Source organism: Candoia aspera, chromosome 8 (genome assembly GCF_035149785.1).
Source record: "Candoia aspera isolate rCanAsp1 chromosome 8, rCanAsp1.hap2, whole genome shotgun sequence".
In the NCBI taxonomy this organism is placed as follows: Eukaryota; Metazoa; Chordata; class Lepidosauria; order Squamata; family Boidae; genus Candoia; species Candoia aspera.
The window spans coordinates 2081275-2106154 of NC_086160.1; the positions used below are offsets into that span (position 1 = coordinate 2081275).

Below are 24880 nucleotides of genomic sequence, written 5' to 3' on the forward strand. Positions count from 1 at the left end.
GAATTGGTGGACTCACAACTCCTGTTTGAAGAGCAGGTGGCAGACGTGGCCAGGAGGAGTTTTTGCACAAATTTACGTTGTGTGCCAATTGTGCTCCTTACTGAACAGGGAGACACTGCTCATGGTCACTCATGCCCTAGTCATCTCCTGAATGGACTACAGCAACATGCTTTACATGGGGATGCCTTTGAAGAACAGCCATTGTGCCACTGTGTTTTTGGGTTCAATTCAAGGTGCTGGTAGGTAACTACCTGTAAAGCCCTTCATAGCACGGGGCCAGATCACTTGAGGGACCGCCCCTCCCTGATTGTGCCTACTCATCCTATTGGATCCGGCCAGACAGTCACGCTCTGGGTCCTATCTGTTAGAGAATGTCATCAGGGGCCCAGGGGAGAACCTTTTCTGCCATGGTGCCCACCCTTTGGAACATCACCCTTCTGGAGACCAGATAAGCCCAACCCTCCTGGCCTTTCGCAGGGCCTTGAAGACACGGCTTTGTTGCCTGGGGGTCAGAACATAGAGCCCATGAGCTGGTTTTACGGTTTGTGGTTTATCTGGACTGCTGATGATACATTCACATTATTGTTATGTTGTGTTTTTGACTGTTAATCATGACAATGAGATGGGCAGAATAAACAAACTAGTGCTGATGTGATACAAATTTCTAACTCTCATACTCCTCACTGCCCTTCTTTGCGTTTCTTCTCTCTGTGCCTTTCCTTCTGGAGGAGCTGCCTGCCACGCTCCCAGCCCTCCTGCTCCAGCCCAGCAGCCCAGCAAGGGGAAAGTCCTGGGCTGCAATGCAGCATCAGGCTTCTCTCCCCTTGGGAGCAGCAGAAGCTTCTGAGGCTTCTCAGCATTATCAACTGAGTTCCAAAAATAATTTTTTACTTGTAATTGCCCCCAGACCAGCCTCCTTGGAGGAATATTTCGCCAACCACCGGACAAATATATACAAATATGTGTTTGTTCAAAACACATGGCCACTATGTTGGGGGAGAGAGGCGGTGCTAGAAACTCACTTCCTTCTCTTTGTGAAGAAGGGTTATGTGCCAATTGATAAGATGCTCTAAGCAAGCTTGAACAGAAAGAATGGGATCTGATTCTTTCCGTTCAGCTACTGGACTGACCAACGATCAGCCAAAGTAGTTCTCCGCAAGCGCCAGATGCCAAGCCTATGGACATCACAATGCTGAAAACATTTAGGTCTGGGCATGTGGAAGGCAACGTAGAAGAATTATGGGTTTGCAGTTTACTATCCACCCTGAGAGGTCAGCTTGAGTTTTTGTTTTTGCCCATTTTCCAGTGCCTGTGTGTTAATGTTTTCTTGCCCCAAAAAGCAGAGAGGAGGACCAGAATAGGCAGCTGTGAATGCTCCTCTTCATACATGATAAAGGACTTTTTTTTGTGGAGTGTGGGGGAAGCCTCTGTCACACTTATCTTCATTTAGCTGAACAACCGCACACAGAGGAAAACAGGGTAAAGTAGGGTAAATTGTAAGGTTCTTCTGCACTGCAGCCTTCAGTGCAGAAGGCAAAAATTAAGCTGTTTTAAGAAACCCCTTTCTGGATTTCAATCCCCATCTTCACTTTGGCCACAGTGATGGCTGGACTGCATTTGCAACAACCCCTGACTGGGGATTCCCTTTCTGGGGAAGGGAAGGGAAGGGGAACTATTCATGCAGGTCAGCCCCTCCACAGTTAGCTCTGCTCCAAGTATGGTGCTAGCCAGTAGTGCCTGCTGTACATGCTTCAAAAACAATTTGGAAAAGATACTTTGGAACTCACGGAAGCATGAGCCCAACAGCTGCTGTCTCTTAGCAGGTTTCTGCATGAGTCTGAAAAAAGACATGGCTGCTTTAAGGAGTCATATTAAAGGCACAACTGCTTTTAACTGCCCTATGCTCATGCTCCCACAGGTTGCAAACTGCATCTTTTGAATGGTTTTTGAAACACGCACAGTCCTATTAACCAATTCATACTACAGAAGTCTAATTGCTAAATTTGAGGAGAACTAAGAATCATAGGTTTAATTGCAGAGCTGCAGCTGATGTATTTTCAGGAGGGAGAGGGGGACAGAGGAAAAACGTAAGCAGAAACAAGTGAGAAATTGTGCATTCGTGCAGTATCATGCAGTGGCTATAGAGTTGGAACAAAAGCAGGAAGGGGCAGGTCACGTATCTCTTGGCCAACTGATCTCCTGGGTTTTGTTGTTGTGGGGAGCACTATTTTAAATTTCTTGAGATCCTAGAAGAAAGGTGGGCTATAAAGACAATAATTAAAACATATACATTTATATGATTACTTACAGCATTAAGGCCACAAAGTTGATAGCAAGCCATGGTTACAACTACAGTGAGAATCTGCCACCGTTTAGTGTTGTCACGCAAAAGTTGAAATACAGATGCTACTTGAATGTTTCTCTGCATTCGACTCTCTTCCAAAACTTCTTCTATTTCATGTGACACATCAGATTTTCCAAGGAATTTCTGAAATGCTGCAAGCCCACAGTTCATATGATTTATACAGAACTGGTATTATTCACACCAAACATTTCTCTCTTTCTGGGTATCACAAATAGACACTTCAACAAAATATGTCAGCTTCATCAGTAATATTTGGGTTTACCCAAGTAAATAGCAAACAAGACTCATGGTATTGATTCCCCTTATTATTCATTCCTCCACAAATATTCAAAAGTTTCATTTCAGGACCAACACACTGCGATATTGTAGATTCTAAGTCTGTATTTTGTCTCACTGCTCTTGTTCATGAATTTAAAATAACAACATGCTGTATCCACTATGTTATGTATCCTATCTCCAACTTTCATTCCAGTTTGAAGAGAGAAGGATACAAAAGAGATTCATTTGCATTTCTAACTATACACTTATTCACATCTCCTTTTCACTATTATGCAACAATATAACATGGTTTTATATCTTCATTTGTTGGCAAAATCAGGCAGATAATAGTCAGGATGGTCCCTTGTAAATAGTTATTTATGAGCACAATGAAATCTAAACTGCAACCTTATACTTACTTCTCTTGGAATGAAGTTAAAGGCATTTATTTCTGACTAGACTTGCTTACTGTTCATACATCCAGTAAGAATACCTATATTTATTCCAATTACGACAACGTATTCTCATTAAAACAATATTATTTCATAAAACTGAATTTGAAATCGATTTATGTACTAATGATGAACATCTTACTGCTAAAATGTGTAAGCTTTTGTTGAGACTTGAAACTGAGGATGGACAAGTTAAAGACTGTATGACAAAGTAGGCTAAAAATGTTGGGTATAATGTACAAATGGAACAATGGAAAAACAGGCAGACGAAAGGGCTGAAATTTACATTATATTATGATCTAAAGAGAATTTTTATAAAATGATGTATCAATGGTATTTATCACCGGAAAGATTGTCAAAAATGTATAATGGGACTTCAAATATTTGTTGGAAATATAAATAACAGAAGGGACTTTTTATCATTTTTGGTGGACGTGTAAAAAAGCTAAAAGAAGTTGGACTCAAATACATATATTAATCCAGAAGATTTTAAAGATTAATATACAATCAAAACCAGAGATATTTCTTTTGGGACTGATGGATAAACAATTGGAAAAATCATATGGAACTTTGTTTTTATATATGATATCTGCAGCAAGACTTTTATATGCTCAAAGGTGGAAAGACTCGATATTACCTACAATGGAAGAATAGATGGCAAAGTTGATGGAGTTGGCTGAGATGGCGAAAGTGACAGCTTTGATTAGAGAAAAGACATTGACTAATTTTATGGTGAACTGGAAGCTCCTTTTGGGCTTCTTGCATGCAACAGAAAAGAATGAAATTATGATATGTGGATTTGATTATTAATATTAGTTGACAATAGAAAAAATGGATGTTATGTTGTAACCTTAGAGCAAGAGTTTAATGTAAGTCTTACTTATATCTGTTGTAAAAGGAATCAGGAGTTATTCCTTCTTCTATTTCTGTTTTCTTTTTCTTTATTATTTTCTATTAGATTTTATCTTTGTTTTAAAATTTAATAAAGTTATTATTAAAAAAAAACAATATTGTTTCATTACATGGCAAAGGATTTCAGCCATTCTAGCTTTACTTTAGACTTTACAAGGTAAGTGGCTGTCTCCAGCAAGAGAGAATATGCAAAAATGCTGTGATGCAATGATTCCCCTCCTTTTCCTTTATGCAAACCAAGACTAATTTTTAAGCATGTTGCTGTTGTTGTTGTTATCAGCCCTAAAAGGTATGAAGAACCACTCCACATGCCAGATATAAGCAATGTGGCGCTCTTGACTGTTCTGAACCCTCACTGTTAAAGAACAAAGACTGCCACCCACAGCGATATTGGCATTTGCATTTGTGACCTTTGCTGTTAAACCAGGTAGACAAGAACATCAATCAAGGTGAAACATAAACATTACAATACCTTTTTCTGCTGCTTTTGTGTCATGTTTTTCAAGTAAGAGGAAGCGAGGACTTTCTGGAAGAAAAGGCAGGACTCCGAGTTGAAGAGTTGATGGGACAATAATCATTACAAACAGATAAGGCCACAGGGACTCCTGTAATCAGTCAATAAAGTTAACATTGCTGGACTTCATATAAAAAGGCAATACTAAAAACATGGGCAATTCAGTTCATTGACAGAACAGACGCTCTACAGGCAGAAGTATGCCCATTATGGAACCTGACAATGAAGTACTTTTAGTCGGGACTGTCACCACCACCACCACCACATATACTGGTTACGCCATACTAAGATCGGGGATGTGAGTAAGTGTACGGTAAGGAATGCAGATGTATCTGTTTTGTATCCTTACATTCTCTCTTCAAAATTGAGAGTAAAAGGGAGATAACCTTTTAAAACTTCAAAAACTCGTATTTAAAATTTTTATAAAACATCAAAAATTCTCTAGCAAAACTGAACAGGAGTTGTACAGCTTCTACTCATTTAGATGAGATTGCACAGGTACCACAGATACCATACGTACTGGATGGTACCTCTTTTGAAAATATAACAAAGAATATCTGGCATGATTTGTGTGTTTATAATTAACGGGCTTTCACTCTCCATTTACATTAAGTGCAAAAGTGAGTAAATAATTTAGATTACAGACCTTTCCAAATATCTCAGGTAGCCCCAAAACCTGTCCACTGAAAACACCAACACAGATGAAGATTGCTGTAATTTGTCCTAATGACCCACGGATCTGCTTGGGGGAAATTTCACTCAAATATATTGGGAGTGCACTCAGAGATATCCCTGTGAAAAAGTAAAAGTGGCAAAGAACAAGGAAAAGTTGTTTAATAAAAGGAAAAATTGACAGTCAGTCAGATCCCTATTTATTCCTGAACCATCTTGAGCAAAGTTTGAACTAGATAAATTAGATTCCAAATGGGAACACTGAAAGATTACAATATTACTGCTTCAAATTATGATGAGGGATGGAACAAAACAGCTAAGTGCAATGTTGTTTTTTAAAGATGTAAATTATATACAAAAATCTGGAATTTATTATTATACAAAGAATTATGAATTATCATGCATGGAAGGGGGGCAGCAAAGAAGATAATTATTCAATATTCCAAGGACAGAGTTATTCTAGATTACAATCTTGAGTTACAAGTATGTTCTGACTTTCCATTTATGAATGGCACAGAACTGACACAACAGAAGAACTGAAGTATATTATTTCATGTGGTCAAGGTTTAAACTTTAAGAAATAATTTTTATTGAAGTTTTTCAACAGAATTAAAAACAGCACAAATTTTGAATCAAAGAAGAATTTAAAAAAGTAAAAAGTAAAAAAAGAAATAGAAAAAAAAAGAAAAGGAAGATTCTAAAGCAGCAGCTTCTGATCTTGACAGTGGTTATAGATACATTTACATTTTACCCTCTCTCTTAGGTTACATAATAATTTCCTTCTTTCCATAATCTACCCTTTCTAATCTTCAAATCCATAAATCACATGTTCGTTTTTCTCATTTTTCAGCAAAAAAATCACTGATAAATGTATTTGTTGATCTTTCTCTACTCATACAAGTTAATTTTGCCACCCCTGCTAGTTCTGTCATCTTCACCAACCAATCCTCCAATGTGGACATTTCAGTCTTTCCATTTTTTGCGCATACTACTGTCTTGCAGCAGTAATCATATATAAGAACAGTCTTCCATGGCTCTTTTCTAACTGACCATCCATTAACCCCAGCAAGAAAAGTTCTGGTTTCAGTTGAATGTTGATCTTTAAAATTCTTTGTATCCTTATATGTATTTGAACCCAAAATTTTCTGGCTTTTTTACAAGTCCACCAGGCATGATAAAATGACCCTTCATCTTGCCCACATTTCCAACATAAATTTGAATTACCTTTATACATTCTAGACAATGTTTCTGCAATCATATACCAACAATACATCATAAAAATACTTTTAAGTTATAAAATAATGTGAACTTAAATCCTTTTAACCACATATTTTCCCATTGTCCCATCAATATGCTATGTCCAAAGTTCTTAGCCCATTAATATTTAAACATTTTTGAAGAAACTGGCTGTTGTAGTATGTTTTTTCCTGCTTTTGTTTCTATTTCTTCATTTATTAATCTTTTTTTTTCAAACAACATATACATTTTAGAAAACATACTAAAAGATGTCATTTTTTAAAATGTGGTAAAACATGATTATTAGGAATTAAGGCAGAACTGTAAAAGATCAACTCACTGCTATTTTCCATAAACTAAATCTGTTTTAGGTCAGTTAGCCAGCTAAGATAGTTCACAAAAAAAACCTTGTATATCCTGATGGGGACTAAGCAACAATGAGGTAGAACAAAGTGGGGTATCTTCCAAGATTGGCTTGGCTTCCTTAGGAAGTGCATCTGGGCAACTGAGAATCATGTAACTTGACTGATCTGCCAGAAGTTGAATCTAATCTTTTCCCTTTTTTTCCATTTTCTGGTGCAGCTGCTGCAATGGCCTAACAGCAGAAAACCGGCTGGGGACTGGAATTCCACGGAGGGCTTCAACTTGGGTTACACCTGTCTGTTCCACTTCAAACAAATGAAATTTTGTTATTCCAACATGCCCTGGAATCATCCTTCAACTACATCTGGAGCTTCTACACATATAGTTTGTACTTTTTCCAAGTATCTTGATCTTGTGCTATGAGAAAGGCTATATGAACATGAACATCAGTTAGAAGATCCATACTAGGATGTCTTACTTCCAAGTTTATTATTAAATATAGGCGTTGCTTCCCACTAAGGGAAGCAAAATCTCAAGGCTGCTGATGAGAGTTTTCCTTCCTTTGTGGTCCCTGGGACTTTAAGAGAGCAAAGGACCACACCTGTACTGCAGAGAGATAAAGAGAAACCCAGAAGGCACAGGGTGTGGGTGTGAGATAGACTGTTGGAGAACTAAAGTAGCCAGCTGTGTGTGGAGGAGGTAAAACTAAAGCAGTGGTGGAGTGAGCAATGAGATTCAAGAGGCTACTACAGCTGAGAAAGGAGTAGCAGAGCTTTAAAGCTTTAAAGCCTCACAAGGCTTCGAAAGACGCAGACTGGCTATAGCCAGCAACAAGTAATTGTTTTTTCTCTCCTCCAAGCTGACAAGGACTGAGAGACAGAGAAGCAACTCAGTGTAAGGGAGCAATAACCAGGCTACTTCAACCTCCTTCAGGACCTACTGAAATACAGAGGCTGGAAGGTGGAGGATAATATAGGTAGTCCTCGAGTTATGACCACTTGTCCAGCAACGGTTCAAAGTTATGATGGCGCTGAACAAGGGGGACTGCTCGCAATTAAAAGTCACAGTCAGCTGTGGTCATGCGATTGCAATTTCTGACATTTCCTGCCAGCTTCCCACAAGCTAAGTCAACGGGGAAGCCGGTCAGAAGTCGCTCCTGCCACTTTTTCACCTACCCGCACTCCATTATTTCCTGCCCGCAGCACCCCCAACCCTCTGCAGCACCCACACATCTTCCAGCTGGCTTGCCTAGGACTCCCACCTCTTCCCGCCTAACAACCCGCGTGGTCCTGGTTACGACAGCAACCAGAACTGCCAGGATTGCTGTTGGTAAGCAGCATGGTCACGTGACATCGTGCTTTATGACTGCAACGCTTAGTAACAGAAAGTCTGGTCCCAGTTGCCATTGTAACCTGAGTACTGCCTGTATAGGGCTATGTGTAAGGGAAAAGGACATTAAGCCCTGTGAAAAAGGAACCAAATTCCCAGTCCTTAAAGAGGAGGGCTGGGAAAGCACCATGGCCATTCTGCCTTTACAATTAGGAAAGCTAAGAACCCAGGGCAGAAGGGAAAGTTGTAACTTGGTTAACAACTGTCACTGTCACTTATAAATATATTATTAGGTACAGATTAGTTGTATATATTAGGTTTTTATACATTAGAAGTGTATCTCTTCTATAATAAAACAAGCTTGTGTACATATCAAAAGAAAAGCATTCAGCCTCCTGGTCTGTGGTTTTTACCATAACTTAATCCTAACCCTCTCACATGTTACAAAACATTAAAATAAAATTAAAATGGGAAATCGTAATTCAATAATGGTCCAACGTCTATTTACATGTAATATCCATACTGTAGGGGAATTTGTGGCCTATGGTTTGCGCAGCACGCAGTTCCAGCGCAGTAGGCAAGGATTTTCCTTAAGGCAAATTCCTAGAGGGATCATGTGATCACCATACAGTACATGGCTCATTGCAGAAAGGTCACTGCTGCAGATCAGGGACCCTGTGCCAATGGCTAAAGAAGACTGATGGCAGAACCCAGACCTGCTTTTCCTGGGAGAGCTGGTGAAGAAAGCAATTCTCCTGCAAGACAGTCAGATGCTGATTGTTTATGCTGGGATACCCTGATGTGGGAAGGAAGGCTCACCCTGGGGCAGTGTAAGGATGGAGAACCCAGGGGCAATGGTTCATTGCACCTGGGTGCTCTAACCTTACACATCAAAGGGAAGGAAGGATAGAGGAGAGACTACAAGCAACGGAGGGGCAAGGGATAAGAAGAGGGCAGATGGCAGCAACCCCGTTCACAACTGAGAGACCGAGCGGCCACCATCACGCAAGCCGTCAACGCAGAGGAAGGGGCGGGACAAAGACAAGGCAGGAAGACAAAGGACGGAGGCGGGAGGGAGTGGAGCCAGTTGTGGCTTTGACAGTCTGAGGGAAGGACCTAATGAAGAACTTCGCATATCCATTGTGGCTTGTGCTGGAGTTTCTGAGATTAGGCCTTCCTTAAAGTAAAAACCTCACAGGCAGCCTCAATGCACCCGGCCCTTCAAGTTAAAGGCTACCTTATCTAGCAGTAGTCTAATTCATTACTCGTGACTTTATGTATCCTCCGTTCCTTTCTTATGCAATCCTGTGTGAAGATTGCTCGAGGCACCTCTTGACTGAGGGCCCAGCGTTTGCTCTATTCTCTGAATGCGAACCACTGCAGATTTCTAGTTGCTTCTGTTCCTTATAAGTGGGTAGGATTTTTCCACAATGTGATTTAACTTTTTAGTGCAAATAGGGCTACAATCTGTGACGTCCTTTCACAAAAGAAAAATGTATTTTCTTCATTCAAACTGAACTGAAAGCTTGTCTATTTTTTTAAATGTACTTTTACGGACTGATAAGTATGATGGGCAACATAAAATGTGATGCAATAAATCCTTAATCTGAGGATGACTACAAAGGCCTTTTGACAATAGGAATTTGCTGATATCTACCCTTAAACACTGCTGAAGCTGTAACTTGCATTGTCAGACTTTGTTGAAGATTACAGTAACTATAGTAAATACAAGAAATAAAATACAAGTAAATAAAATACAAGTAAATGCAAGAACCAAGCTGTCACCATAAGGTTCCTATCTCTCCTAGCATCCAAATTATAAAACAACTATCACAACGTGTCATGAGTACTGGTGGCGAGCAGGAGGGAGCCCCTATCCAGGGGGGAAAACGCATGCGTAGTACTGAGGAATTAAGCAGCTGTTCAAAGAGACACAGATCGGGCCCGCCTTGACTTTTGGGGTTTATCTGTCTGGGTTCTTCCCACGCTTCTTCAGTTCGTTAGGGTTTTCTGTCTAATGTAGCAGTAATAAACACTAGAGACCTACTCCTCGTCTCAGCGTGGTTCCTGGCTGTTAGGACACAATGCCTTTCATTCCACTGAAAAATGCATTTAATTACAATCAAGACTATCAAGGTAAAAATAAGAAGCAACAACCGAATACAACATAAATAGTGTAACGATAGTATAAAACTTAAAAGTTAAGACTTAAAAACAGAAAAAGGGAAAAATGAATAAGATACAATAAAACATAAAACAAATAGAATAATGAAAAGAAAAAGAAAGACTTCACAATGTCACCACACCAAGATTTTGACATCTTATGCCTTTTTATGGAAATCGCTGCAGATAGAAACTTATCAACTCCATCAGTGACTGTAGGATTCCGGCCTGTGAGTAGGCGACTAACCACCTCTCCCTCATACCAGATGCAGCTTTTGTTAGGACGTGCTGGATAAAAGTCTGTCTCCACATAAACATTGCAGTGCAAGAGTAAAAGAGCACTGGAGGTGCATACTTGTGCACCTACAGCATTTGCAATATAGTTTAATCTTTAAAAGGCCTGACGGCAACAGGCATGCATCTACTGCTTTTGGAGTGGAAAAAAACCAAAATTGCCTTGGCAATATTGTTGCTTTGGCAGAAAGTGTTCTAATTTGTTCCCACCAAGCTCCAGAGGCTTGAAAAAATTATGCCAAGATATTTAAAAGCTGGAACTTGCTCAATTTTATGATTTCCAATTTGCCATTGATATTTGTGGCAACTGAGTCTTCCTGAGAAAGCCATAATTTGGGTCTTAAGAGTGCCCTTCTTCCTTATGGAATTCTGCTGAGGCCGGCAGACTTCTCCTGAGGCCCACCTGTGTAAAGGAATGAACTGCTGCATCCTTGGCGTATAGCAATATTGCCAACACCTGTTGCTGAGTTTAGGAAGGTAGATTTTCTTTCTGATTAAGACATCGATCACATAGATATTAAACATTGGGGAACTAGAATACAATCCTGCTTCACTCCTCAGTGGATTAGGAGATTTGCAGTAAAGCAGCCAGCTCTATCACATCTGAGTGACTGTATTTTCCTTCAGCATCCAAATCAGAGTACCTGTTGAGCAATCAATGTGAGGGACAGCTTCCTAATTTTAAGACAGCGAAGGCAACCTATAAGGGATAGTGTTGCCTATCTGTGAATTTCTCTTTCAGAAACTGTGGACCAGCTCCTCCTTAATTCCTTCTTGCTCATCAGCTAAGAGTTTTTCCTGGTCCAGCCAATCCAATAATGTCTATTTCCAAAGGAACAGTTGGAACTGAGAGCAAGTATGCATACAAAACGGATTTCCAGCCAGTCTGTTGGATTAACAAATCCAAGCATTTCCTAACTAGAAATTTGGACTCTTTGTGAGAGACAGATATACAGAAGTCAAGAAGGACGTTCTCAGTACAAGTTTTAATCGAGGGTAAGCCCACTCACACTCTTAGAAGATGGGGAGGAATCTCCAGTAATCTTCTGCAGAACTGATTTTGTATGTTTCTAAAAATCTTATGTAGTGGGCATTCCACACCCTCATTTCTGCTCCAAACAGCATCTATTCTATTCTCACAGAATATTTTTTATGTAGAATCTACTAAACTGTCTCCAAAATTTCATGATACTGAATGTGCACTACATGGGGCTGCCCTTGAAGAGCATTCAAAAGCTTCAGCTGGTGCAAAATGTGGCGATGTGAGCAGTTATGTGCATTCCTCGTTTGGCGTGTGTGACACCTCTGCTCTGTGAGCTGCACTGGTTGCTAGCGTGCTTCTGGGTTCAGTTCACGGTGCTGCTAGTGACCTATAAAGCCCTTCATGGCTTGGGGCCGGGTTGCTTGTGGGCCTTTCCTCCCCAGCTGTATCTTCCATCCTGTTAGAACTGGCAGGAGAGGCCTGCTCCAGGTCATGTCCATCAGGAAGGGTCATCTGGCAGTCCCTGGAGAGCCTTTCTTGTGGTGGCCCCCACCCTCTGAAACATCCCCCCAGAGATCAGATTGGCTCTGACCCTGCTGGCCTTTTGCAAGGCCTTGAAGACCTGAGTTTGGGTGTGTGGTTGAGCCCATATTGTGGGTATGTTAAATGTTCTGTTGGCTGGTCTTTTATCTCAGCTGCTGTATATGTTCTTGATTGGCTTGTTATAATATTTTATCTTGTTTTTAATCATTGATAGCAGTCCAGAGATGGGCAGCTGTATCCGCTGAATAACATAAATATTGTCTTAGTTGTAGTACTGTTCACATATTTGAAGGCAAGATAAAATAAAATCTGGCAATCAAGCTGTTTCTGTCCTTCCTAAAACCTAATAATCCCACTATTCTTTACCCAATCTTATAGTATTCATGGTTACTAGTTCTTGGGGACTCATTTCTCTCTCTCTCTCTCTCTCACACACACACACACACACACACAATATGTATTTTCCTATACCCAACCTACAGCTCTCTGAATAAATTCCCATTTGTTAATTACAGGAAAACAGCTTGGCCAGCTATTTTGGTATAACAATTGGTACACTTGTCAGGAATCATTTCTTCAACCAGAGCCTTATTAGAGGCCACTGAAGCAATTAACTGGCAACCAAGAATTGCACTGATCCACATGGTCACCTAGCGACCCACTGACATCCCACACTGTGCAATAGATCCAACTGAAATACAAAGCCCATACCTCTGGTAGGATCTTTTCTTCAATTGGGATTATAACTACCTATTCCACATGTAAACAGGTCTCCCTCTTTTCCCTTATAACACAATCAAGTTCCCATCACTGTAATTTAGCAAATTCATCATTTTATGGTCAAGTCAACTTCTAACTATGTCTTTTAGATATTAATCTTTGATGGATATGGAATTTGAGCACCATTATCCTTTTTTGCCCATCTACAGCTATGAGGAAGTTTGTGAAATGACAACTTTTTTGTTTTGCATTAAATGGCACAGGACCCTACAGCTTCAGTAGTTACCAGCATCGCCCAATTTGCCACATAACACCACTACTTTGACAGCTGCACTGGTTGCTAGTTGACTTCCAGGTGTAATTCAAGGTATCAGCAGTCCCCTGTGAGGACCTGGGTACCGGCAGGACTGCCTTCTCCCTATTCTTTCTGCCCACCTAGGAATGTCTAGCAAGATGGGCTCCTTCGCTCAACGCCATTTTCAGAAATCACTGAAGCAAGAAGAAATCTTAATGCCCCCCACCCCCCACTGCCCTTATGGAATAGTACTCCCCGGATATCCAGATGGTCTCCATTCTGCTGTTTTTTAGGGACCCCATTAAAGCACATCTATTTCAAGGGGCCTCAGGAACCGGAATGGTCTGTCATGTTCTGTCTTTTGTTTGGTAGTTGCTGAAGGGACCAGATTCCCACTGCTATATGCTGCTGTACATTGCCATATAGTGTTATTTTAATGAACTGTGACTGTGCTATTTTATTGTAGTATATAGTTTAATGCAACAGTTGGGATGTATGGGATTAATTAATTAGGATTAATTAACAAGTAAATAATTATTGACTGCATTTCATATTAGGTAGAATAATAAGATTGCAAAAGGGTTTCTAATCTTGTAAAAATTAAAGACTTAACGTATTAAAGATAACGCATCAAAAAGCTTGACTCTTACTATTTCTTATTTGTAAGAAGTCAGTCTATTTTTCAGGTTCAGCTAGTCAGCTGAGATGTCAAAAGGCCAGAGAGCAAGGATTGCAGAACATTCAGTACATATCTGTATCTAGCACAAATTAAATCATACCTCCATCAATGCCCATTATGAATCGGCCCAAAATAATCATTTCCAAGATTCCTGCCAGCTGTGAGAAGGCCATCAACAATGCAGCCACAATGGCAAACACATTATTTAGCAGCAGTGTTTGCTTTCTGAAAAGAAAAAAAAAATTCATTACATCCTTACAGTGCCAGATAAACAGCTTTTGATAAAGCAGTGTAATTAAAGGTTATCACTACAGCTAGAGTAAGTTAAAGGTATTTTGTCAGTACAGCAGTCTGGCATAGTGGTTAAGTCATCAGGCTTGAGACCGGGAGGTCCAGTCCTGCCTTAGGCAGAAAGCCAGCTGGGTGACCTTGGCCCAGTCACTCTCTCTCAGCCCTAGGAAGGAGGCAAGGGCAAACCACTTCTGAAAAACCTTGCCAAGAAACTGCAGGGACTTGTCCAGGCAGTCTCCAAGAATCGGACACAATTGAATGGATTAAAAAAATGTTCATAATGCCAAAATTAAGGGTATACAAATATCCTTCAGACTGCACAGGAGAAGGCAATGGCAAACCATTCCTGTATATTACCCACCCCCCAGCCCCAGAGACAGACAGGACAAAGATATTTCAAAATCACAGGATAAAAATACTGTAGATCAAAAGGAATCTCTGTCTGTAACCCTCTTGCCAGGGAGTCTCTTCACGCTTTGTCTTAAATTAGGTTGGACAACCTGTAGCCCCAGAGCTGTGCAGGTTTGAACACTGTTTGAATACAGACTGTTTTCAAATGACTCATTAAACGACAAGGTGATTTGCTTCCTTTTTGTCTCTATCAATCTGGATCTTTAGCAATGGTCCAGTCAAGTACAGATCACTCTGGAAGGTCTCTAACCCTGTTCAGTGCTAGGACCATGAGTGGGATTCAACAAAATTGATGTTCAGTTCTCCCACAAATGCATAGAATGGGTGTAACTTTTTTTTGTTTTTCCATAATTATCTCTTTGTGATTTTTAGTTTTATGAATAAAAGAAGAAAGCCAAATGTCACATTAATTGGTGCAGGATATTTCAATCCTTTAGATGTTCATTTTTTAAAAAGTGTCTAAGTTTGGACCAGAATGTCTTACCATTAGGAAGAAGCAAAATCCTATATTCACAAAGGTGTTCAAGAGTGTTGGAGGCTCAAAATGACTTGAGAGCCAAAGGAAGCAGGACAGTGTTAGACAGCTTGAAATACTACACATAATAAATGCAAGGTGGAATAGAAATCCAAAGCAAATAATACTAATCCAAAGTAAAGCAAAAAGAAAAACAAAACAAAAACAGAGGAAGCGTAAAGCAAAGCTGACTGGTAGCTGATGCTCCCTTTGAGGTCTTTTGGACGCAAAAGCAATGGATTAGAAGGTTTCAGGAACATCAACTGCTCCACAAGACTGCATTCCTGCAACTGTTACCACAAAGTAATCTGTCATTCTTGCATGCCACACATGCAAATGGATGCAGGAGGTGGGAATGGGCTCCATGGTCAGTTGGACAACAGCAGCTACCATACCCAATATTTAAGGGGAAATCTTGCACTGACTCTTCCAGGAAACATGGAGCAGCAGTGGGGGCATTATTTTATTGGGGGATGGACTGCTCTATTTCTCGGTCCCAGCAATACTCCCAAAGCAATCCTTTCTGCCTCCTCTGAATAAGAGGTTTGCCTAACTTAGTGGAGCTGCTACTGCTGCAGAGCTGTGGATTTCAGTGGCCTACAAGAAGGTCCTGAGCTGCAAGAAGGTAGAACATGGAGAGTGAACCTGGCCAACTCATGCACAACTCTCTCTTGAATCAATTGCATGAAATTTTATTCTGACCCCCCATCTGAATCAAATACAAAGCTGGGGGAGGCTAAAGTACCTCTTTGATACCATGGCCTGTGATCTTCCAGCACTGATGTGGAGACATGGACTGATGGCAAACCTAGATTTGCTCAATGTGCCGTTTTCCATGGTTGCCATTGTGAGCATAGGCAGTACATGGCTAAAGAATAAAGCTATGAGGAGGGACATGCTTAGGAATACAACTTCACTCTAAATAGCAACTTCTTGTTTGACATCTTCCATGGTGGCCTCTCTAAAACGATTTAGTTGGAGAAAGTGTGAGGAGTGAAGTGTATTAGTGACTGGCTAAGACTGGTAGTATGACTGCTTGCATTTTCCCAGAAGTGGCGTACTCTTGCCCTTGCCACCTGGGCTGCCAAACTCTGAATGACCACTAGATGGCAGCAAAGAGATGTCAAAAGGGAGATAGCTCAGTCCCACAGTCTGTCTGCTACTTTAACCTCCTAAATGCTATTTTTAAAAGCAGGACAAGGCTTTTCTTTTCAAAAACCCCCACCCAATTTATACAAAGTTATGTTGCACACATTATTACTTGCTATTAATCACAACTGTTTTTATCATAGGAAGCATCTTATTTAGAACTTTAAATGCAGATGCCATAATATTGTCAGCTAGAGGAGCACTTTTTTGTATATCACACATTAACCAGAAAAAATATTGTATAGCAGAAAGCTTTCGGTGTAATGCTTACCGACCAAAATACTTGACAGCTGGAGTAACGATTAATGCACCCACAAGTCCACCAATAGCAAAAATAGATACAGATAAAGTCCATAGCAAGGTAAGTGACTCTTCAGTGATTGACTGGTTGTATCTTCTTTCCCAGCTTTCATTGTAAAACTTCTTAATAAACTACAAGCAACCCCAAAAAAATACTTATCAGTGTAGGGAAATTACTAATTAAAATATTTTTTTAAAATGAAACCAAATTATTTTAACTGGACCATTTAAAAATTCTGTTATAAAGAGTCCTCTTTTTAAAAAATGAGACCTGCATTTCACACAAACTTACCTCCTGATATTGACCTTTACGCAGTGTGTGGAATGGGAAACCCAGTAGGTCCCCTTTTTGAAAGTTTAAGGGTAGCTATTCATCCCTCTGCATTTGGGGATTGGTTGGTGAAGAGAGGCAAACCTGCCCCCCCTCCGTGGGTAGTGGGGACGGGGAGGGGGCGGCAGGCTCTGTCCTTCACCTGTGTGATCATGTTAACGCTGGTAGAGGCTACAGACAAAGAGAAAGTCTGCAACGGACCCTGAGCAGCACCTGCGCCCTCTGTGGCCAGTTTTCTCACGGCCACTGTTGTGGGGGAAACAGCGGCAGGAGCATTACGTACACTGCCTTGAGCTGAACAAAAGAGAGGTGGGACATGATGATGACAAAGATGAAATGAGCCTTGGGCCAACAGGATCTCTTCAGTGCTGTGGGTTCCCCTGAGGCCCTCCATCTCCAGGGGTCTGGAACCGTTCCCAGAACATTCAGTCTGAGAGCTGGGCTCAGCTGTGGTCCTCCTCCTGGACAACATTAACTGCCCTCCAAAAGTGCTCCAGAAATAATACAGGTAAGCATGCAAACACTTTGGCATTAGTTATATTCAGGTTCCGGCTGGAGTGTAGTGAATCTCTCATTACCAAAAACATGTTTAAGAAAATCAAATTACAAAATTGTTTACTGCTGCATGATTGCCAGACCTGAATTTAGCTTGGCAGAGGCCTGGAATAAACAGAGCAAGCCATTCTCTGCCACAGGTGTCACCCCAAGACCAGCTCCAGAGAGGCTCCAGACAGCACCAGGCAAGATCTGCATGTGCTTCACTGGAGCACATCCAAGCAGCCAAAACAGGACTAAGAGTGGGGGATAAGCAGATATACCAAAGCTTCCTAAAACCCAGAGCCCAAGGTAATTCTTCAAGGAAGGAACTGAGTTTGCCACAAGCTTCATCCAGATGAGATGGTGTTCAGCAGTGGGAGAACAGAGAGGTAAGAGACAGAGGTACTTAATTGGTTCAGCCAAGCTGAACACAACGAAAGAATACCTCAAAGCCTACAGGGAAAGACCGGAGTGAATGAACAAAGCAGCAGTTTTGGACAGGAGTGGAACTGATGCATTTCCTCTGCCTTCAGCACTCATTTGCTTGCTCCACTAGGGGTGATCAATCTGGGTACAAACATCACAGATTCCTCTGTGTGCTTCTAAAGGTGCTTTAAAAGAATCCCTTCTAAACAAATAAAAAAATCCATGTTGAGTGCTTTAGGTGTAAAAAAAAAGTGGGATTAATTTTATAAATGAAATTCCCCCCCAAGTTCTGAGTAACAGAAAAAGAAGTTGACCTCCCTCTTGTTCCAGAAAAGCAGAATTCCTAAGAAACCGGTAGGAGGAGGACAGGGAGGGAGGGTCCTTCCAACATCCTCATTCCCACCCCGACTCTCCTTTTTCAGTGTGCCACGGCATACACAGCCTGCCCCGGCTAGGAATTACAAGTCTGACACTTCCAGAAGTCCCCAGGGTAAACCACCTGGAGCACAAAAAGATTTCCTCCCCTTCTCCTCTCCAACTTCTGCTTGTTACCTCACTGAAAGCTCAACATTTAACGTCTCTTGGTAATGGTAGATTCTTCAGATGCTCTCTTTTCATTTGCAGTGCATGGGTTTTGCACACTTAAACAGCTCATTTCCAAATTTAATCAGCACTCACCCAACCACCTCTTTGTTATTCGAGGGAAAAAGATAACTGACATACACAAACAGGTCCAGGGTCCGGTTTATACTAAGCTGTAAGTGCCAAATGCAACACACACCAGGGCTTTTCCTTCTAAGTAGTCACCTCTGAAGTCACCCGGAATAAAATGTCCTGTCAGTATTTACTAGATCGATCGCTGAAGCATGTAATGGATTTCATCAGTGAGCAAAGTGCAAGTAATGGGGTCAAAGGTGCGAGATAAACACAATTCCGCCAAGACTAATTTCAGCGTTCCAGAGAAAAACAACCATCCGTACTTCGAGTATCAGGAACGACCACCAACGATGTTTCTATGATAACGCATTGCCATGCTGACTGTCCTGTCACAAGTCTTTCTTATTCGTTTACTTCTAAATGTCACGCACCAGTATTTCCACATAGCAATTCATGACTTACGAATTTGTAAGGATGTATGCAATCTGTCCAATTATTTCTAGGGATATTTCCTCTTTCATATTTGTGGCCCTGGCCATTAAAAACAGGTATGCTTTTTCTAATGCGGAATCACACCATGCTGCTTGTTGCTTACTGCCAACGAGAGCTTTAAATGTCACCTAATAACAACTCACTGGAGCAACTGTGGGACAAGTATCCACTTTTCCTTGTTATGTGGTTGCTGTGCGGTCTCATATTTTTCTAGGCTCAAGCCACCCTATTCTGCTTGCAGGCACTCTCCCCTTGCAGCTGGTCTCAGCACGGCAACTTTGCAAGTGCTCTGCAGAATGGGGTTGCGGTGGGTCCACTTGTAGAAACTGTAACGATGACACTGACAAGTATCAGAATTTCTCTCCTTAGAGGTCTGAGGTTTAGTGACCTCTTCGTATTTCCTTTCAGTCTAAGAGTGTTCCTTAAACTTTTTTGCTCTCAGGACCCCTTCCCACTTTTAAAAATGATGGAGGGCCCCAAAAGAACTTTTGTTTGTATGGGTTATATTTATTGATATTTACTATATTAAGATTGTTCATAGGATATTTTATTGAATCATGTAAAATAAAAATATTATAACCCCATTAGATAGTAACATAAATAAAAAATCCTGTATTTTTAACAAAGAAAAAATAATAATGAGAAGAGTGATGTTGTTTTAAATTTTTGCAAATATCTTCAATATCTGGCAAATAATTTTGATTTCCTGGACCCCTGAGAGGGTGCTGGACCACACTTTAAGAAACACTGGTCTAATAGGTCCTTTGTAAAAAGTTATGAGCACCAGAAGCATCACTAAATTTGCTCAGATACCTCAAATCTAAGTCCTGATTTATTGCCAAACTGAGGACACAGTAGCATACATACAGTAATGTAAGTAATATTGCTTTGTTAATAACGCCAAGAGTAAGACCTGTGTCAGCTCTTCTTTTATATCTGTTTGCATTCCCAAATGATAATGGAACTGCTACGAGTCAGAATGAGCCATGATCAGAGACGCTACATTAACCTCTTTGGACAAGAGTTCCTATAGTTACAGCCTGTCCAAGGAAATTTCAACTAGTTAATTTTACAGATTGATTTGAGTACCAGATAACCTTTGTACCTGATATTTCTCAGCATTTCCCTAAATTAGAAATGCCTAAGAAATCCAGTCAACCAGTATTAAAGCACTTTGGGGGTTCAGCTTTAAAGAATGGGTTAAGGCCCCAGGCTAGAAACTGGGAGACGGTGAGTTCTAGTCCCACCTGAGGCACGAAGCCAGCTGGGTGACCTTGGGCCAGTCACTCTCTCTCAGCCCCAGGAAGAAGAAGGCAAGGGCAAACCCCTTCTGAAAGACCTTGCTGACTTGTCCAGGCGGTCTCTGAGAATCGGACACAACTGAATGGGATTTTTTAAAAAATGAACTCACTTAAAAAGATAATGACTACCAATGCAATATATTGAGTGTAGATAAACATGAACAATTACTAAACGCTCTTTCTGAAAATATATAATTATGAACAACTCCAGGGAATTTGATCAGGTTGCCTGAAACCATCTTCCTTGCTTCTCTGCTGAGAAAGCCAATTCGGAGCTGGACAAGGAAACAAGGAACACAGAACAAGCATAGACCTGTTTCCCAATGCTGCACAAACCTTCTCTTGCTACAGCCCATCACTGAGCCAAACTGATTTTAGACTTTAAAAATCATCCACTCACCACTGTCGGTGCATTCACCACAGAGAGATTATAACCATAGAGGAAGGAGGATCCAAAGGCTCCAGCTAAAGATGCTGTTATAAGACTAAGAGACCAGTCCTGAAATGAAAAGGAAATAGTGTTAAATCAGAGCAACTTTAATTCAACCAGAGCTTCTAATTTAAATATTCTTAATAGCTTTTATAACAAAAGTTCCTTAAAAGGCCAAAGTTACTTTAAGTACAAATACCTTTTAAACAGTATATGCAGAAATACAAATTGGAAAATCATATCCTGCTAAACCAAAATCAGAGAGAAATTGTCTTTCATCAGGAATTTACATGAAAATGTATTTAATTAGGGAACTTAATAAAATACAACATTCTCTTAGGATGTAGCTAAGAAGTCCAGCAACCTGTCTATTCCGGTCTTCTTACTCCAGCCTTCTCCAGCTTGAGACTATGCTGATTATCTGGGACTACAATTCCCCAAAATTTGAACTCAGATGTTGTCCATGCTGGGCTGCTGGAAATTCTTGGAGCTGTACTTGGAGGGCAAGAGATGGGAAAGGCTGGAATATGGGCCAGGGTCAGAATTCCTGAAATGTGGTGTCGATTCATTTCATGAGTGAATTCTCCATAACATCGTTCCTAACTATCTCCATAGAACATTTTTCCTATTTTTAAAAAATTCTTAAGGAAAAAAGGTTCAGTTTCCAGCAAGTGTACCAACCTGCAACAATTTTTCTAATCGCTTTGGCCGGCCTCCCCACAACCTGATGCCCACAGGTGTGCTGATAGACAAATCCCCTCACAAGCAGGAACAAGTTTCTCTCTCTCCCAGCATAGTCAAAATCTAGAGCAATTATAGAACTCTGTTGGGTCTCATTAAAATGAGGACAGAACAGAGTTCCAAAACTGGCCAAACGTAATATTTATAATTACAAAAAAATACAAAATTACAAAAAAATAATGAATTGCCATTCTGTATATGCTAAGCTTGAAGTTGTCATTGACATCAGGTGATTATTAAGCAAGCACTTCACCAGCATTGGGCAATCAAACAAACAGAAGGTAGGGTATTCTCTCCTAATGGTAGTTGGGGGTTCTGGGAAGGAAGCACTGCTTTCTTAAAACAAGCCGCAGATGCCTGTAGCATAAAGTCTGAATCAGAGATTCCCTGGGCCACAGCTCAGTCTCCAATGTCATTACGCTTTGGGTAGAGTGCGTACCTGGCACGCTTATGCAGGTCTGGAAAGTATCCTTAGGGTTATTCCATCTTTTAGTCAACAGGCCTGGGCAAAAATTCTTACATGTAATAAATAATACTGAACGTCATTTTGGCAAAGATTGTATGTTGAAAAAAAAGAAAATATGAAAAATCCTTGTAGCGATGACATGATTCGTTCTGTGCAATCTCACAGTAGTCTACATGTGCTACGGTAGTCTCTTACCTAATTTAAATCATACGGCCTCACTCAGCCCATGACCTTCTGACACTGGAGGGCTGCATTTTGATGGAGCAGGAACTGCTGATCTCAGCAAAGCCAGAAGGGAAAGTTCCTGGCCAGAAAAGCCTCCCAGAAGTGGCACAAAAGGCCTTCTTGGGCCCTCCTCTTCTGGAGACAGTTAAGCAGAGGCCACGTTTAGCGCTGAACCAGGTCTCTCTGAGCTCAGCCAGCCTTGCATTGCACCTGTGACCGAAGCTCCTGAATTCCAAATTTAGACTGACTGAAGGAGCCTGGGGAGAATCTGTCGTGAGGAAGTAGGGATGCTGGGGCCACTTGTCCTTCCCCCAGCCCATTTCTGCAGCGCCCAAATCCCGCTGAACCTTTTGCGTCCAAATGATACAAAATAGCAACGGTAGCCTTCCAGACCTGGGAAACACTTTCTACTCAAAACTTTCTAGCCCTTTCTGATCTTCCACCTTTGCATTACTACACATATCCTGCTAAGCCTGGAGACCCTGCCCCCCCCCCGCATCCCGCAAGAAAAACGACCAGAGTTGGAAGATAATGAGAAAAGGAAAGATACAGCTCAGGTGGACGATGTGGCTTGGCTCTGCTTTAAAAGCAGCCTTTCTGAACCTGGGATTTCTCGGGCCTCACTTCCTTAGCAACTGCTGCACAAAAAACTGAGCAGGAAGAAGTCTATTGAGAAAAAGGACAGAACACCCCAATGGCTTTCTTGATAGAGCTTCGTTTTTATGTAGAACTGAAAATTCAGCGAAGAGAATTGGAGTTTCCTTCAGGCCCCCAATGGTGTTTGTGGGCGAGCAGGATCTGTGGTGGCTTTTGCAGAGCATAGAGACCGGCTGCTTTCAGGGCTGGCAACGCATGCATGCATGCACCCCCATGCCGCTCAAGAATGATCAAGCCCGGCCAGCTCCCTCCCCTTCCCCTCCCCTCCCCAGCAGCCCTCCCTGCCCTGCAACGACCCTGCCTCCGAGGGAGCGGGCGAGCGAGCGAAGCCAGGGCAGGGCAGAGCTGCAGAAGGTGAAGCTGGCGCGGGAAAGGGGCTGCCCGGCTTCAGAAGGGGGTCGGGCGGGTGAGGCGGACCAGTTGCATTCTCATGAAGTGCCAGGGGCGGGCTGCCATTCAGGCGGGGACGAAAGCCCCGGGCTTCAACTGGTGCCCTGAAAAATGCAGACAGAATACTCCAAGGCAGGATCGCCAGCGGGGCGGCATTCTCCTCCTTTCCATCCGCCTAAGAATAACCCCCCTCATTTCCCTGGAGATCGCCAATACTTTCGGCTGAGCAGTATTTTTAGCTCCGAAGCCAACCGCTGCTGTGCCAAAGTTCTCTTAAAATGGAGGGAGCGGCTCTCTGCTCCTTCTCTAACGCCCCCCCCACCCGCTTTCTGCCTGGACAGAAGAAGCCCGGCTGGCTCTGAGCGCCGGCCAGCGGGAAGCCCCCCTCCCGCGCGCAAGAGGGGCGCTCCGCGGACTCTGCCCAAGGCTGCTGCGGGCTCGCCGCGGGGCGGCCAGATCGGGGGGCCTCCCCGTCGTCCCCGGGATCAACCCCGCCGTTCCCGAAAGGGCGGGAAAGCGGACGCCCCGGACCCGAGCGCGCTCCCCTCCCTCCCGGCGCTGCAGAGACCCCGGCCTCTCGCAGGGGAAGGCGGGAGCCCGCGGGTCAGCGGGGGAGGGGGGCCGCGGCGCACCTGCACCGGAGGCTCCCACGGCGTCGCCGCAGCGGGCGCGGGGCTCCCGGCTGCCTTCCTACGGAAAGGCGATCGCCGTCGGGCGCCGCTCCCCTGGGAGCGAGCCCTGGAGGGGTTACTTCCGAGGAAGAGGTTGCGCGGCTGCAGCCGAGCCACGTGGAGCGCCGAGCAAGATGGCCCTCTTCCCCGCGGGCCGCGCGGCGCTACTCACGCGTCTCCCCCGCCGGCCCCGCGCTGCGATGAGGGGCACCAGGTTGGCCATGTTCGACGGAGTCCTCCGGCCTCGGACTGCGCGCGTGGGCGCCCGCGGCCGCCGGCCCCGCTACCTGTTCCCCCGGCGCGCGGGCGGGGCGCCGTAAAGGTGGAGCCCGGAGCCAGCCGCCGCCGGCTACAAGAAGGAGCGCGGCTCGGAGCCCAGGCGGAGGACGCGGGCCTCCGCTCCCGGGGAGCCGGCGCGGTCGCCGAGGGCCCATCGGCGCGGAGCCGAGAAAAGGCAAGCTCGGGGCTGCCGCCGCCGCCCCAGCGGAGCCTTGTCCTGCTCCAGCGTGAGAAGGTGTTTGCACGCGGCTTCTCCATCGCTGCTCAGTGATCCAAAATCCCCCAGTTTAAAGTGAGACCATAAGAGCTTCCAACTGCCGCTTGTTCTTCAGACTCCCCAAAACTGGGGTGTAAGTTCAAAATCCCACTCCTGCTACCTAGCGATGCCCGGTGCATTTTTACAAGGGAAAGTGCTTCCCTCGCCTTCCACCTCCGACATAAATTCGGCCAGGGGCCTCTCTGTGCTCCTGGCACACGGGGTGGGGGGGGGGGGGTAGGAGCTGCGCCGCGTCAAGGATCTGACACCGGAAGTGGACTGTAAGGTAGGCGAGTTTGCTGACAAAACCAAATTATTTAGGAAGTGTCATATAAAAATGGGGCAGCGAATCCTTCTACCGGGATACCTCCATGCAATAAGAGTGGCATTAATGGCAAATGGGGGTCAACGTATGTATATATAAAGTGAGGCTCCTGAGAGCAAGGCTTGCTTCCATTGAACAGGGAGAATTAGCTAGAGCTTGCTAGTGGAATTCAGCAGGAAGATAAGGCAAGGAAGAGAGGAGTAACCAGAAAAGCTGTGGGTGGTAAGGGACTGTCTGCCCCCTCTGCCGACAGA

General features: G+C 43.0%; 1 protein-coding gene across 1 annotated transcript in view; it reads right to left on the reverse strand.

Annotated features, from left to right (window-relative positions):
- Nucleotides 1-24089, reverse strand: part of SLC2A9 (solute carrier family 2 member 9) — a 44314-nt gene extending 20225 nt beyond the window's left edge. The window contains exons 1-7 of the mRNA XM_063310708.1: nucleotides 23939-24089; nucleotides 20587-20685; nucleotides 16414-16574; nucleotides 13878-14002; nucleotides 5148-5293; nucleotides 4460-4592; nucleotides 2309-2496 (exon numbers count right to left, since the gene is read on the reverse strand). Coding sequence (XP_063166778.1) covers nucleotides 2309-2496; nucleotides 4460-4592; nucleotides 5148-5293; nucleotides 13878-14002; nucleotides 16414-16574; nucleotides 20587-20685; nucleotides 23939-23989 — 903 coding nt within the window. The 5' untranslated portion in view covers nucleotides 23990-24089. The remainder of the gene's footprint in view (nucleotides 1-2308; nucleotides 2497-4459; nucleotides 4593-5147; nucleotides 5294-13877; nucleotides 14003-16413; nucleotides 16575-20586; nucleotides 20686-23938) is intronic.
- Between the last annotated feature and the right edge of the window lie 791 nt (nucleotides 24090-24880).